Below are 14,738 nucleotides of genomic sequence, written 5' to 3' on the forward strand. Positions count from 1 at the left end.
TCCAAAAAAAACAGAACAATCTAAAAAATAATAATAATAATAATAATAATAATAATTGTAATAATAATAATAATAATAATAATAATAATAATAATAATAATAATAATAACAACAACAACAACAACAACAACAAATACAACAACAAGAAAAACCCGCCGAAATTCCACGGTAATCGAAAATTTATAGGACACATCTTAAATAAAATGAAAGGAAAATAAAGTAGGACAAGTAACAACGCATTTTAAAGAATTCTTTTACAAATTCATTTTAAACTTTTTAAAGCTTGGAAGAAATTATTTAAATATTTAGATTTTTTTCAATTAAAATTTAACACACTATATATTGTTTTGTTTCTTTCTTTAAAATAATTTTTTGTGTAAATTATAAATGGAACAAATGTTAATGAGCTTGCATATTTTTTTTCATTTTAAAATGAAACTATAATAAATTTATTACATACTCCTCTTAATATGCGATTTATTTCAAATTATAAAATAAAGTAGCCAATTTATAACGGTAAAGAGAAGAACATGCTTTTTGTAGGAATTTTCGAAGATCAAATAGTTTTAATGATTTTTTGCTGATAAAGTGCGACTATAAATGGAAGTACTTCGTGCCTCAATGATTAATATTTGAGATGATGATTTTTTTTTGGTGACACTGGACGGACAGACTAGTAAATAAGTATTAAGATACTACTACTACTACTACTACTACTACTAATAATAATAATAATAATAATAATAATATTAATAATAATAATAATAATAATAATAAAACCATTGACTGTGGAGACTACAACATATATATTTATAGTCACAAGGTTGACAAACAGAAACTTCAGATATAAATCACAATGAGATTACACATGGCACCAACAAAACTGAAGGTGCGTAATGGCAAAGAGACCCCCATTGTGCTTCAGCCCTTTGTTTTTGTGTGTCACCAGAAACTTACGCCGAATGAAATTGGGGCAAGCAGGGTGGAATAACCGGGAAGTAAAACCACTTGTCTGATCTCTACTGAACGAGTGCAAATGGAACTGTCACCTTGGGGGAAGGCTTATTGTCACCAAAATTCAATTAAAACCAATAGTCACTGCCATCGAAGAAGTAACTTTAAGCGGATGTTGCGATAACGAAAAATCGACTAATTGAAAGTGGTAGAGGAACTAGAAATCTGGCGAGACATTTGTCACTATGACTCCAGAGAACGTCACAAGTTGGTTCAAAGAGTAATCATTGATGATGGCTTATGTGACTATTCTTTTTCTGTTAATAATAATAGTAATCTATGTAAATAAAACAGTAGTTATTTCTACGCATGTGTGAAAAAATTTAACCGATAAACAATTAAACTACTAGTCACATAATACTGAATTTAGCAGCACATAATAAACACACAGCAAGGTTAATTTATAACGACTAACATTTTAGTTAAAAGGAATGTAATCTGCACATATATATGCGTCAAATTTAAATAGAAAATATGAATTTTAACTTGACAATCTATTTATTATTTTTGCACATGCGCAAATTCATTCATAGGTTAAGGTGGTTTCATTAAAAAAAATACTTACTTATCTATCCGTGGATAGCTCAAACGGGAGGGAACGTAGCTGACGCACTAAATTTGTTGGTTCTGATTCTAGCTGTGTGCTCACAAGGCATTGTTAAACTTTGGAAATCAGTGCTATATATTTGCTACAATATAATATTTAAAAGATAACGGTATAGGTAGAAATAAATATGAAATTTGAATAAGATAAAATACATTTAAACGTATTTATGACCTGGACGCACGTGGCTAGTAATAATTAAAAAAGTAATTAAACAAAAAATATATATGGGGATATCTAAAACATTCCAGAAGAGACTAAGTAACTATAAAAAGCAAAAAAAAAAATTCTATTCCTTCGAAGTACGAGCAATGGAAGTGTTGAATGGAACTTTTGAAGTGAATGTATTCATTATTAATACGAATAAAAGCAGCAACACTACGTCTGTGATAGAGAAGTTGATGCGAGAAAAACGCATATACACCACGGCGTTAATAAGCACATTGTATATATATATATATATATATATATATATATATATATATATATATATATATATATATATATATATATCATTCCATAACAATTGTGCAGGATGTATAAAAAAATTAACTTACCTTTTGTAGAGCTTGGACATGTACCAAATTTCCTTTACTCATATCAAATCCATTTATGTTGGTACGACGGTACGAACTCGGCTTCAATGGTCATTCGATTTGAAATATGTAGATATTGTGATGTGGGGATTAACAGTTAATCTGAAATAATAATAATAATAATAATAATAATAATAATAATAATAATAATATATATATATATATATATATGTATATATACACATTGACTTAGAAAAATTAAAGACATATTCCTCGGCAAGAAACACAACATACATGTAAATGTCATTCGAACGAAAGAACAAAGAATACATTAAAAAGATATCCCCCGGATGTTTTTATTCAGACAGAATTAATAAGAGGAGATTCTAAATTATATTGTTGTGTCGACTGAACTTATGCATATATGAGCTGCAATCTTCATCAAGCTGTTGCAATTATTGAGGTAAAAATCAACATTTTCCTATACGGGAGTACGAAGCATGTACACATCATTGAATACCTGCCGATGGTCAACTGAAAATAGATGTGACTATGTAGAAATATACATTCTTTTAAACGAATTCTTGCTCTTCTTAATGATATAACTCCGCTCTTCGAAGCTCTTCAAGTATTTGAGATCATGTAAGAGACAATGCTTTTGGAATCAGCCTGCTATATAAATAAATAAATAAATATGTATATATAATATATATATATATGTATGTATGTTGTATATATATATATATATATACATACATATAAATATATATATATACAAATTTATATATATATGTATTTATATATAATATATATACATATAAATATATGCATATAGTCATATATATATGCGTATAAATATTTACATATATACATATATGTATATATATATATATTTGTATCTACATATACACATATATACAAATACGCATATATAAAAATACACAATATATTATATCAATCAAATCTTTTATGATTGAAAGTTGTTAAAAGATGAATTTTAATATTTAATAAACAGATCCAGCTGCTAGAAAAAATATTCAACAATATCTATTCATATAAACGAGTATTTTTCTAAAATCAATTCGAAACAATTTTATTAGAAAAATATAATTGAGTGATGATTTAAAAAGTATACATTCATCATTATCATGCCATGCTATGATTTATATATATATATATATATATATATATATATATATATATATATATATATATATATATATATATATAACTACTTCATTTACTCACATAAAATTAATATACGGAAGTATAGATTTATGCGTAGACTTTAAGTATTTAGTTCAAAAGTGCTCAATACGTAGGTAGAGCTAGTTAGTAATTTATAAAATGTATATGACGATTAAGCTACACTGAATATTCGGCGTTCATCCACTCTAGGATTCGTCAGGCTTATGCGCGAATTCTCTGGTTGTTTCTCCTAATTATATGGTCCTATCCTGTTGAGGATTTTAGTTAGCGAATCAGCTTTCTAGTATCCACCGCACCCCTTCCTATCAGCCAATGGGCATGCATTTTATCGAACAAAGGATCTGTTTTAGAACTAGGTTAGTGGTTTAAGGAAGACGTTTTACTCCTTTTTTTTCTTTTTTTAATATATAAATATACATATGTGTACATACATACATTCACACACACACACACACATATATATATACATATATGTGTGATCGTTTATGTATATTCATGTTTATTTAATTTATTTATTTGTTTTTTTCCATTGTTTTTGTTAATTTTAAAGCTTTTTTGATATCGCTATCCTAGAGTAAGTTTTATTTTGTGAACACAGTTGTTTGCTATTTCTCTTCTACAGTTTAATAGATTTGGGGATTCTTTAAAGTACATGATAGCAAATTTTTCATGAACGCATAATTTACATGGGTCGTCTAAATGTCTACACGTTGTAGCCTGTCTTATTATTTTCCATTCGACTACCGGCGAATGTCCGCTCTCTTTGAGTTCCCAGTATTTATTCGTTAGTGTTGTTTTTATACTGTGTTTTTTTATTGTTGAATGTACTTTTGTGGTCAAAGTATCGGGGTTTGAAATCTAAGGAAGTCATGCCTACGTAATATTTCTTTCGCAAATATTGTTGCTTGATAAACTACGCTTTTTGTTAGACATTTATTTTGAACTGGGAAAAGTGTGCGGTGTCTACAGTTGCATTTATCTTGTTCGTTATTAGTATTTTTATTTATAGTATGGTTGTTCTTGTCCGGGGTTGGTTTGTTGTTGTTATTATTATTATTATTATTATTATTATTATTATTATTATTATTATTATTTCTGATAGTGTTGGTTTTATTTTTGTCATGGTGTCTGATTTTTTTCTTGTTTATTTTGTTGTTGTTTACATTGTTTTTATTTAGTATTTTGTTATTATGTGCTTTAATTATCATCTCTAAATTTTCGCAACAACTGTAGGATAACTTTAAGGTATTTTTATTGAAGATTTTGTGTAAGGGATTGGTTGCGGGAAAGTGTTTTTCAATAAGATCTAGAAATTTATTGCCAAGTTTTGTTTTTAACATTTGATTGTATGGGGCCGTATACTAAACCACTAACGTAGTTCTAAAACAGATCCTTTGTTCGATAAAATGAAGGCCCATTGGCTCATAGGAAAGGTCGCGGTGGATACTAGAAAGCTGATTGGCTAACTAAATTTCTCAACAGAAAAGGACCATATAAAAACGAGAAACAACCACAGAATGCGCGCATAAGCCTGACAGATCCTGGAGTGGATGAAACGCCGAATATTCAGTGTAGCTTAATCTCCATATATATTTTATAAATTAATATATATATATATATATATACATATATATATATATAACGACTTAATTTACTCACGTAAAATTAGTATACGGAAGTATAAATTTATGCGTAAACTTTAAGTATTTACTTAAAAAGTGCTCAATACGTAGGTAGAGCTAGTTGGTAAGTTATAAAATATATATGGCGATTAAGCTACGCTGAATATTCCGCATTTCATCCACTCTATGACTCTTCAGGAGTATGTATATATAAAAATAGATAAAAATGCATAAGCCTGAAGAGTCCTAGAGTGGATGAAACACGGAATATTCAGTGTAGCTTAATCGCCATATATAGTTCATAACTTACTATGTATGTATATATATATATATATATATATATATATATATATAAATACATATATATACTTGTGTGGGTATGTATATATATCATACGCTTCATAGATACTGCCTGATATATATATATATATATATATATATATATATATATATATATATGTATATATATATATATATATATATATATATAAGGAGAAAGAGAGAGAACAAATGAAGAAAAATTTTCCAGCAGCCTTTCTGTATTAATAAAAACATTTCTGATCGAATATGTTTGGAAACATAGTAGTTTTTTGTATTTGACCTTTAACGTGTTAAACTATTTAAATATATCTATATATGTATGTATATATATATATATATATATATATATATATATATATATATATGGAGAGAGATGTTTGTGCGTGTATGTGTGTGTATGAAGTAGTGGAGGAGTCATTACTTATTAACGTTCGAATGCAATTAGAAGATATGTTTAAATAAGAGTCCATTTGTCATCAAGGCAACAGCGTCGTAATCGTTAGTAGCGGCAATTGGGAATACTTTGATCACTTAAAGCGATACTTTTACAAGGATTTGTTTTGATTGGACTTGAACACGGTTATGTTGTAGTAAATTGAAAAACATGCCCGTGGAACAGACTATTTTAAGTCTACAGTGGTGCACTTCTAGAAAGGAGCTTTGTTCATGAAATCTGCGTTTAGAATAAGGCCCAGATAGAAAATTGCTAAACTTGTTGCTAGTGATTATATCTAGTTGTGTGTTCTTGCGAAAGTTTATTAAGGCGAAAATAGAAGGGAGCCCAGTCAAGAATTTGCAATGTAAAAAATAATAGAGCGGACATGCCCGCAACGTCTCGTCTGTAAGTTTATGCAGGGAAGAATAAAAGGCATTACCTACTGCGTTTAGATTTCGATTTTGAACTATGTCGAGGCAGTATATGGCGCTTCAAACAACTCTTGACCAGATCTTGCATCTGTACTCCATCCAAGAAGGTTGTTCGCTCTAATACAAGCAGGGGATTATATCCGTAGTAAGATATCCATCCGAGCAGTACAATGATCAAACCATTTTTTCCACCAAGCTCGTCAACATATCCCATGCATATGCTCTATTTTAGATCAGGAGTGAAGGTCAATATCACAACACTATTTATTTCAACTGGTGTCAGATGGGGTTCAAAGTATTGATGCTAGAAGGAGAAAAAATTTAGATTTACCTGCATAAAGATAAACTAGCAACATTATTCTCCATTGCATCACGTGTTTAAAGTCTGAAGTAAAAGCGTCACAGGGATATTCTTTATTACCAGCTTTTAAATGTTTTTTTTTACATAGGCATCACCACATTATCAAGGCCAAGAGGCCACTCAAGAGTAAGGGTTAAAGAGTGTACAGTAGAAATTGGACAATATAGTAATCATTAGTAATGAACATTTGGTAAATTTGATAACTTATATGGAACGGCTCGTCAAGAACTTATTTACGTTAGACTTGAAGACAACCATATTGTAGTCAGCCGGAAAGCAGGAAAACGGAAGACAATTCCACAGGCGTGCAGTTCTAAGAAAGAAGCTTTGTTCATGGAATCTACGTTTAGGTTTAGGCACAGATAAAGAGTGGGGGGAATTATTGATAGTGTTTACAGCTAGACGAGTGTTTGCTATATATTGGGGCGTTGTCTATAAATGTCTACGAATGATCATTGATCATGATTTGGCAGATCATTGATGACGGTCAGGAAAGGTTTGGGGTCTTAGATGGAACCCGGAGGGATGTCAACTTTCATATTGCAAGCAACTAATTTCTGCCCTTCGACGACTACACTTAGACACCTATCAGAAATAAAGGATTTGATAATTCAGAAGAAATTTTCAGTTATTTCGAAGACTTTGTGAAGTATGCGTTTATGCTATTAAAAGACTAATATATCAAGTCTTGCAACGAAGATCCCGTCGACAGACTCAATAATTCGGTGTGGTATAACAAGTAACACGCTACCTGTGGATATAACAGATTGGCATGTCGTTACGGCTTGTTTCTTGTACTGGAATTAAGTTTTTTGGTAAGCTTGGAAATATCATGCACATATATTTATATGTTCCATATCATGTTATCAGTGATATGATGTAAAACAAGGTGTAAACAGCCATGGTCGCAAGGGTAGAATTAGCTGCTATTTCTTAGCAACAACTTTGCGTTTGTCAGAAGCTCAGGTCAATTAATAATGGCTGGCATATACGGCCCGCTTTGTCCAAGACTACATTTGTTCTTTGGCAAAACTCGTTCCCAATTAGTTCTTTACAGCGGTTGTGGGTAGTCTTAAAAGTGGCCTTTACTTTCAGAACCTCTATTTCCTTTAAAGTAGTGGAAATAATAGATTCTGTTTGACACATGCGCTGCCCGTTCTGGAGTGAACAACGGCTGGTTATTTTGTTTTTGTTAGTAGTTCTTGCAGCGTATGAAAAAAAAAATCTATAACCCCAGTAAACTTATCTGTCAGGTCTGATACTACTGGTGATACGTTATTTGTAAGCATGGGACATAGAGATATAGAGTATATAAATGTTTGCAAGCTACCTCAGTCATCATGGAGTATTGACATACTTGCAATGAAAAGGCACAGCTGAGGAATGTTGACATGTTGTTTGATCTTAACTGAGAAAACCGAAGTATAGGACTCCAATAGAGAAATATCGAAGGATGAGCACAGTTTGGAAGCAAGTTGATATATATATATATATATATATATATATATATATATATATATATATATATATATATATATATATATGCGTGTGTGTGCATGCGTATGTTTATGTACATATATAGCTATTTCATTTAATCAAACAAATTAAGATACAAAACCATTTTATGCCTAAATTTTCAGTATTTACTTCAACAGTGCTCGATACATACATAGAGATAGGTAGTAAGTTATGAAAATATATATGGCAATTAAGCTACACAGAATATTCCGCCTGACGAACTCCTACGTGAATGAAACGCGGAATATTCTGTTAGGCTTCATTGCCATGTATATTTACAACTTACATTATATATATGATGGACTCTTCGTCGATTTTTGACGTATGAGACTCCGACAAATGACCTGAAGGTCTAGAACTCAGCGTGTCGACATTCACTTAGACGTATGTGGCACTTTAGTCCTGCTAGAGACTTGCAATGGCGATCGCAGTGGTGACAGACATATAAATGCGAGAATTTAGCTCCATACTGCTCAGTATTATTTTTTGACTTGACTCTCGCTTCTTTTAGTCTTTCGATGCAAAACGCCGAGAAGTCCTTGATTTTTCTGTCACACATTTCTATCCACTTCCTTCTGTCTTTTGCAGTTAGCTCAATGTTGTTATAATCAATATTTAGAACCTGCAAATTAGACTTTATTTTGTCTTTGTAACGCAACCATGGTCGTCCCACGTTTCGACGGCCTCTGTCTAATTGGCCATACAGGAGTTGCTTCGGTATCCTATCATCATCCATTCGCATCACATGACCCGTCCATCGAAGCTCCGACTGGATTAAGAAGCTTTCGATGTTGCTAATTTTACAAAGTGTGAATAATTTCGCATTTGATATTTTGTCTTTCAAAGTAAAACCGCAAATGGCACGTAGACATCTCTTATGGAAGACCTCAAGTTGCGAAATTTGTTTTCGGTACGGGGTCCACGTCTCCGAGGCATAAAAAAGTGTGGACAGTACCACAGCCTTATATACATGAATTTTTGTCTTCAGGCTTAAACACCGAACATTCCATAAACTTGTGTGCAGCTTGCCAAAGGCGCTGCTTGCTCGGAAGATACGGTTGATAACTTCATGGTCAAGAGATGCACTTGAATCAACCACACTTCCCAAGTATGTAAACTTGTTAACATACTTCAGGTTTTTCCTATCTACCTGAATCGACATCTGAGGAAAATTGTGCACGGTTTGTTTCTGTTTAACACTCTGTACTTGTTTTGGTGTAGGTGGTGGCTGGTAGATGATTCCGTTTTCTTTATACTGATTTTCAAGCCAAAGGCTGTACATGCAATAGAAAACCGATTTACAAGATGTTGAGCCTCCTCCCGAGAAGTCGCGACAAGAGAAAGCATCATCTGCAAACAGCAAATCTCTTATAATGGTTCTTCGGAGAAGTGTTTTCGCTTTGAAGCGTTGTTGATTAAAAATCCCACCATCAGTACGGAATTGGAAATGAACGCCAGTGTCAACATCTGGAAATGCATATTTCAGCATAACAGAGAAGTAAAGGGCGAATGTACTGGAGCCATTACACAACCTTGTTTTGTTCCATTGGTCACATTGGAAGGCTCAGAAGAGTCCCCATTGGACATCACTGAAGCCTTCATGCCATCATGGAAGGATGTTATAACTTTGAGCATATTGTGAGGTATACCAATTTTCTTAAGGATTTTCCATAGGGCAGTTCGATTGACAGTGTCAAAGGTTTTAGTAAGATCAATGAACACTATGTATAGCTCTTGGTTCTTTTCTCGAACTTTCTCAGAGACCTGTCGCAGAGAAAAGATCATATCTATTGTACCCCGAAGAGAGCGGAAACCACACTGCGATTCGGGATATATCTCATCTACAAGATGTCTGATTAATCTGTTGATTATTAGTCTGGCCATGATTTTTCCAGCAATTGAGAGCAGAGATATGCCATGATGATTGTCACAGGAATTCCTCAAGCCTTTATTTTTATAAAGATGGTAAATTGATGCATCTTTAAAGCCCTGTGGGACTTTTCCAGATGTCCAAATGGACACGAAAAGTGCATGTAGCTTTCTGGCCAGTTTATGGCCACCATATCTATAGACTTCCGGTGGTATACCTTCATTTCCTGGTGCTTTACCCACTGATATTTATTCAACTGCTGCAAGGACTTCTGGGAGAGTTGGTAACACGGATAGTTCTGATCTCTCGGGAACCTGCTCAATTGAGTTTATAATCTCATCGTCTGTTACCGAAGAAGAATTTAACACTGTTTCAAAATGTTCCTTCCAGTGTCTCAAGATACCGTCCTTGTCTGTCAGTAATGTCCCGTCTTCTGTTAAAATTGGGGAAACTCCTGATTCCTGAGGACCGAAAACATTCCTTATACCTTCATAAAAGGCTTTTGTGTCCTTTCTGTTGAATGCTGACTGAACAGCTTCTGCGTGTGCGGTCCACCATTTCTCCTTCATCTGTCGTAGTGTCCTCTGCACTTTCCCTTTGCAGGTTTTGTATGCCAATCTTTTTACACACACACACACACACACACACATACATATATATATATATATATATACATATATATATATATATATATATATATATATATATATATATATATATGTGTGTGTGTGTGTAATGGGTGTCTGGCAAAATAAACCCTCATAAATATTGTTCTAATGTCATGATTGATTACTCGTAAGATTATATTATTTTATGTGATTATTCTCTGAGTTATTTTCCTCTATTTATTTTGAAAAGTCGTCGAGTGTCTTATATGTTGTCATAAGTAAATAGTAACATTAAATCCATTGCAGTATTTTTATTGTATCTTGGGTCCTTGTATATTTTCATGACACATCTCAAACATTATATTTTTATTATGTGTGCAGTCTTGCATATGTCATTATTCTCTATTTTTCGAGGTTGTGGGGAGTATTGTACATTGTGCGCTATTATCGTGATACCATCTACTGAAGCAGTGGCATTTCTAAATTGCATGTACTTCTATGAATTATGACAATTTTAAAACATTATACATTTTAAAGAGATATTATTGTTCCGTCATTTGAATAGAGAGGAGTTTTATAGCAGTGTTGTAAGCTATGAGTCTTCCTGACATTCTGAGAATTCGAGCCGATGTAAAATCAAACAAAAGTGAAAGTGATAATGAATATTAATTCTATGATTGCGGTTCAATAAGAATTGAGCTTTATCACTTTCATTGACACTGAATTTGAATTAAGCTCAAAGGAGAAAATACCAGTAGAAATATAACAATTGTATTATAACGCAGATAAATATCATTTTTATGTAAATTCTTTCTTTCTCTCTATCTCCTAGAGAAATTGATCCGGGATATGACCTTAAACTATATCCGATGGTGACGCAACAGCCTACGGGCGTTGGGGAGTATAGAGCCACACTTTAATTGCTCCGAGGTTTATTCTGACCCGGAGTGGTAGTACCTATTAGGGTCCCAACTATGGGTTAAATAGAAATCGATTTGAACAAATATATATATATATATTCTATTAAAAAATATCTTCAAAACAGCTGGACTCGGCATTAAATAACTTGCAAAGGTTTGATATGCCGTAAAACAAAAACATACAACTAACCTAGAGAAAGTGATTAGGAAGAATAAAGAGTATAGTTTTCTCTACTTTGCAATCCACAATTTATTTGGAGACTGTGTTAACCAATACCTATCCCAGGAATAATAGGGACAGTAATTTAATTAGATACATAAAATGCACGGACACACATGCGTATATATATATATATATATATATATATATATATATATATATATATATATATATATATATATGGTGACTGCCACTTCTTTACAGAAGACGGCCAACCCTCACGATACGATGGCGTGTGAGTGAGTCCGCATATGATTCCACATAGCCCCACCCGGCCTTAACAGCTTGCCGCATATTCTGCAGGATAACCTTGTTGGTGACCGCCCCCTCCCTCCCGTGCTCCCAGTTCATGTCCCGCATGCGTAGTTCCATGACTCTTGAGGCCTGCCTTTGACAGGCACACCCTGCCGCATATCCCGCACGAGTACGCGGGGTCGAGATCAAAGTCCTCTGTATCCTCTCGCTTTCGTAAGGCTCGCTTTATAGTGGCGTGATCAACTCTCAAAACCTCAAAATTCTCACATCCCGCGTAGACGTAGCGCCTCCAACTTTCCCGGTCTTCAGCTATCTCTTCCCACCTTGTCATTTCTATGCCAAGTGCCCGCAGGTGTCCTTTAACTACATCTTTGTACCTTTTCCGAGGTTTGTTTCTGTACAGACAACCCTCTACAAAGTCACATGGCGATTGACAAATGGCGACGTCCACAGGCCTAACAAGCTGGAAGTGGACAGTCATGAATCCACACGTGTGCGACTCTCGACCCATCTAACGTTGTTGTTTAGTTGAATGAACAGCAGCTTGCCTCGGCGAGGTCTTGAGTGTCTGAGCAGCCCTTTTGAGGACAGCACTGCTCACCCTCTCTATAGGGAGGGGTCTAGAAAAGGTGACCCAATAATTGCCTGTTCATCTCCGAGCTGGCCAGCTTACTGCGGTTGGCGGCTGTTCCTTAAAGCAGGAAAAATACCCAAAAGAACAAACAAAGACTCATGATATCGACCTGGAACGTCCGAACACTTATTGACCACGATATTTTTTCTTCTAACCCTGAGCGACGAACGGCTATCGTCGCGAAGGAACTTAAGCGGTATAGGATTGATATCGCTGCTCTGGCGGAAACTCGCCTGAGTGGTGAAGATTAGCTAACCGAATGGGAGGTGGATACATTTTTTTCTGGAAGGGAAAACCGGAGGGGGAAAGGAGGGTCGCTGGGGTGGGGTTTGCCATCCGAACCGAACTAGTTAAAGGATTAGAACATCCATGCGCGCTGTCTGATAGGATTATGTACCTTAGAGCACCCATAGGGAGAAATCGTTTCGGTAGCGTATATTCCATCTACGCTCCCACGCTCTGCAGGGACGAAAAAGACACCATTACATTTTACCAGGAGTTACGAGCAGCCCTATGTTCAACCCCGAAAGCGGATAAAATAATACTGCTAGGGTATTTCAATGCTAGAGTGGGAAATGACCATGAGATTTGGTCACCGTTGGGAAAATATGGTACGGGTAAGATGAATAGGAATGGACTTCACCTCTTACAGCTTTGCTCTGAATTTGAGCTGGTGATATGCAATACGTTCTCACAGCAAAAGGCCGCCCATAAATCGACATGGTTTCATCCTCGCTCTGGACACGGTCATATCCTGGACTATGTTATCACCAGAAGAAGAGACATTCAGGATGTCTGCAAGGTTCGCGTGATGAGGTGTATATATATATATATATATATATATATATATATATATATATATATATATATATATACCTGAAGATGTGTTGGTGTTTCCTGCTATTAAATGTAACAGAGATCCATTAAAGTCCACCAAGTCTTTCAACTTATGGTGTAACTGCTGAAACAACTCCACAAAACTAGTAGGACAACCTAGCTACCTAAGAATCTTCCAGAGGGCTAAGCGATCAATGATATCAACATCTTTTGGTAGATCGACAAATACTTGATACAAAGGCACTTCCCCATTAGCTGTCGTGCAGAGAATAACATGTCCATTGTAGCGCGGCCAGATCTTAAACCACATTGGTTTTCTGGGATGATAGAAGGACAAATCCATTTCATCAATCGATTTAGCAAAATCCTTGCTAAAACATTTCCCACTGCTTCAAGCAAGCTAATGCCTCTATAATCACCACACTCAGATTTTGGCTCATTTCCTTTATAAATTGGGATCACTATCGCATCAATCCAATCTTGCGGGATATCATTACCATACCAAACAGCGAGGGTGAGTGTAAGGACTGCGTTGATAATGCTATCACCTCCAAATAGCAGTAAACCAACGGGTACACCATCAAGTCTGGTTGTTTTTCTCTTACTGATTTCTGTTAATGTGCTTTTGGTCTCTTCAATGCTGGGATCAGTCATCATTTCATCAACTACCTCTTTTTGAGGGAGACTATCAATAACTATATCGTTTACTTCAGACGGATTATCAAAAAGATCCCAAAAATGTTCTGACCACCGTTCCATGATCCCCTCCACATTGTTTAAAAGACCATTACCATCTTTGGATTTCACAGGTACCAAGGTTGGAGGCTGTGGTCCAAAAGCTTGTCTAATCTTGTAGTACATATCTTTTAAATTTTTGCGGTCATAATCTGTCTTGATGTCTGCTGGCAGATTGGCTCACCACTTGTTCTTCAATCTTCGTTGTAGGTTCAATTTTCCTTCTTTATACGCTTTCTCTGCATTTAAATTAGCTGCTTTATTAGAACACCGCCATCTCTTGTGAGTTTTTCTCTTCTCTTCCAAACGACTGGTGATCTTAGAAGCATTTTCATCAAACCAATCATATGCTTTGATTTCTTACAGCCACAAATTACAGCTCCTTTGCTATATACTTGTTTTTGAACCGTTCCCAAGTTCCATCAAATATATATATATATATATATATATATATATATATATATATATATATATATATATATATACACCCCGTGCCAGAATTATATGCAAATCGATATTTTTTTCTAACTCCGATAGTTTTCAATCACAATTCGTGAAACTTAACACGTTATACCTCAATACTAACGCATGCGCAGGTTTAAGATTT

General features: G+C 34.4%; 1 protein-coding gene and 1 long non-coding RNA gene across 3 annotated transcripts in view; both read right to left on the minus strand.

Annotated features, from left to right (window-relative positions):
* LOC145248844 (uncharacterized) overlaps positions 1–2,316 on the minus strand; it is a 1,349,369-nt gene extending 1,347,053 nt beyond the window's left edge. For both annotated transcript variants that reach the window (XR_013863417.1, XR_013863416.1), the window contains exon 1: positions 2,176–2,316. This is a non-coding gene — a long non-coding RNA (uncharacterized LOC145248844). The remainder of the gene's footprint in view (positions 1–2,175) is intronic.
* An 11,263-nt stretch (positions 2,317–13,579) lies between these two features.
* LOC145248704 (uncharacterized) lies at positions 13,580–14,257 on the minus strand. Its single transcript, XM_080110358.1, has one exon. It carries the CDS (start codon positions 14,255–14,257, stop codon positions 13,580–13,582), a length of 678 nt encoding a protein of 225 aa, XP_079966484.1.
* Between the last annotated feature and the right edge of the window lie 481 nt (positions 14,258–14,738).

The sequence above is a fragment of the Euprymna scolopes genome, chromosome 27 (genome assembly GCF_053919585.1).
Source record: "Euprymna scolopes isolate OS-2025 chromosome 27, ASM5391958v1, whole genome shotgun sequence".
NCBI classification, from domain to species: Eukaryota; Metazoa; Mollusca; class Cephalopoda; order Sepiida; family Sepiolidae; genus Euprymna; species Euprymna scolopes.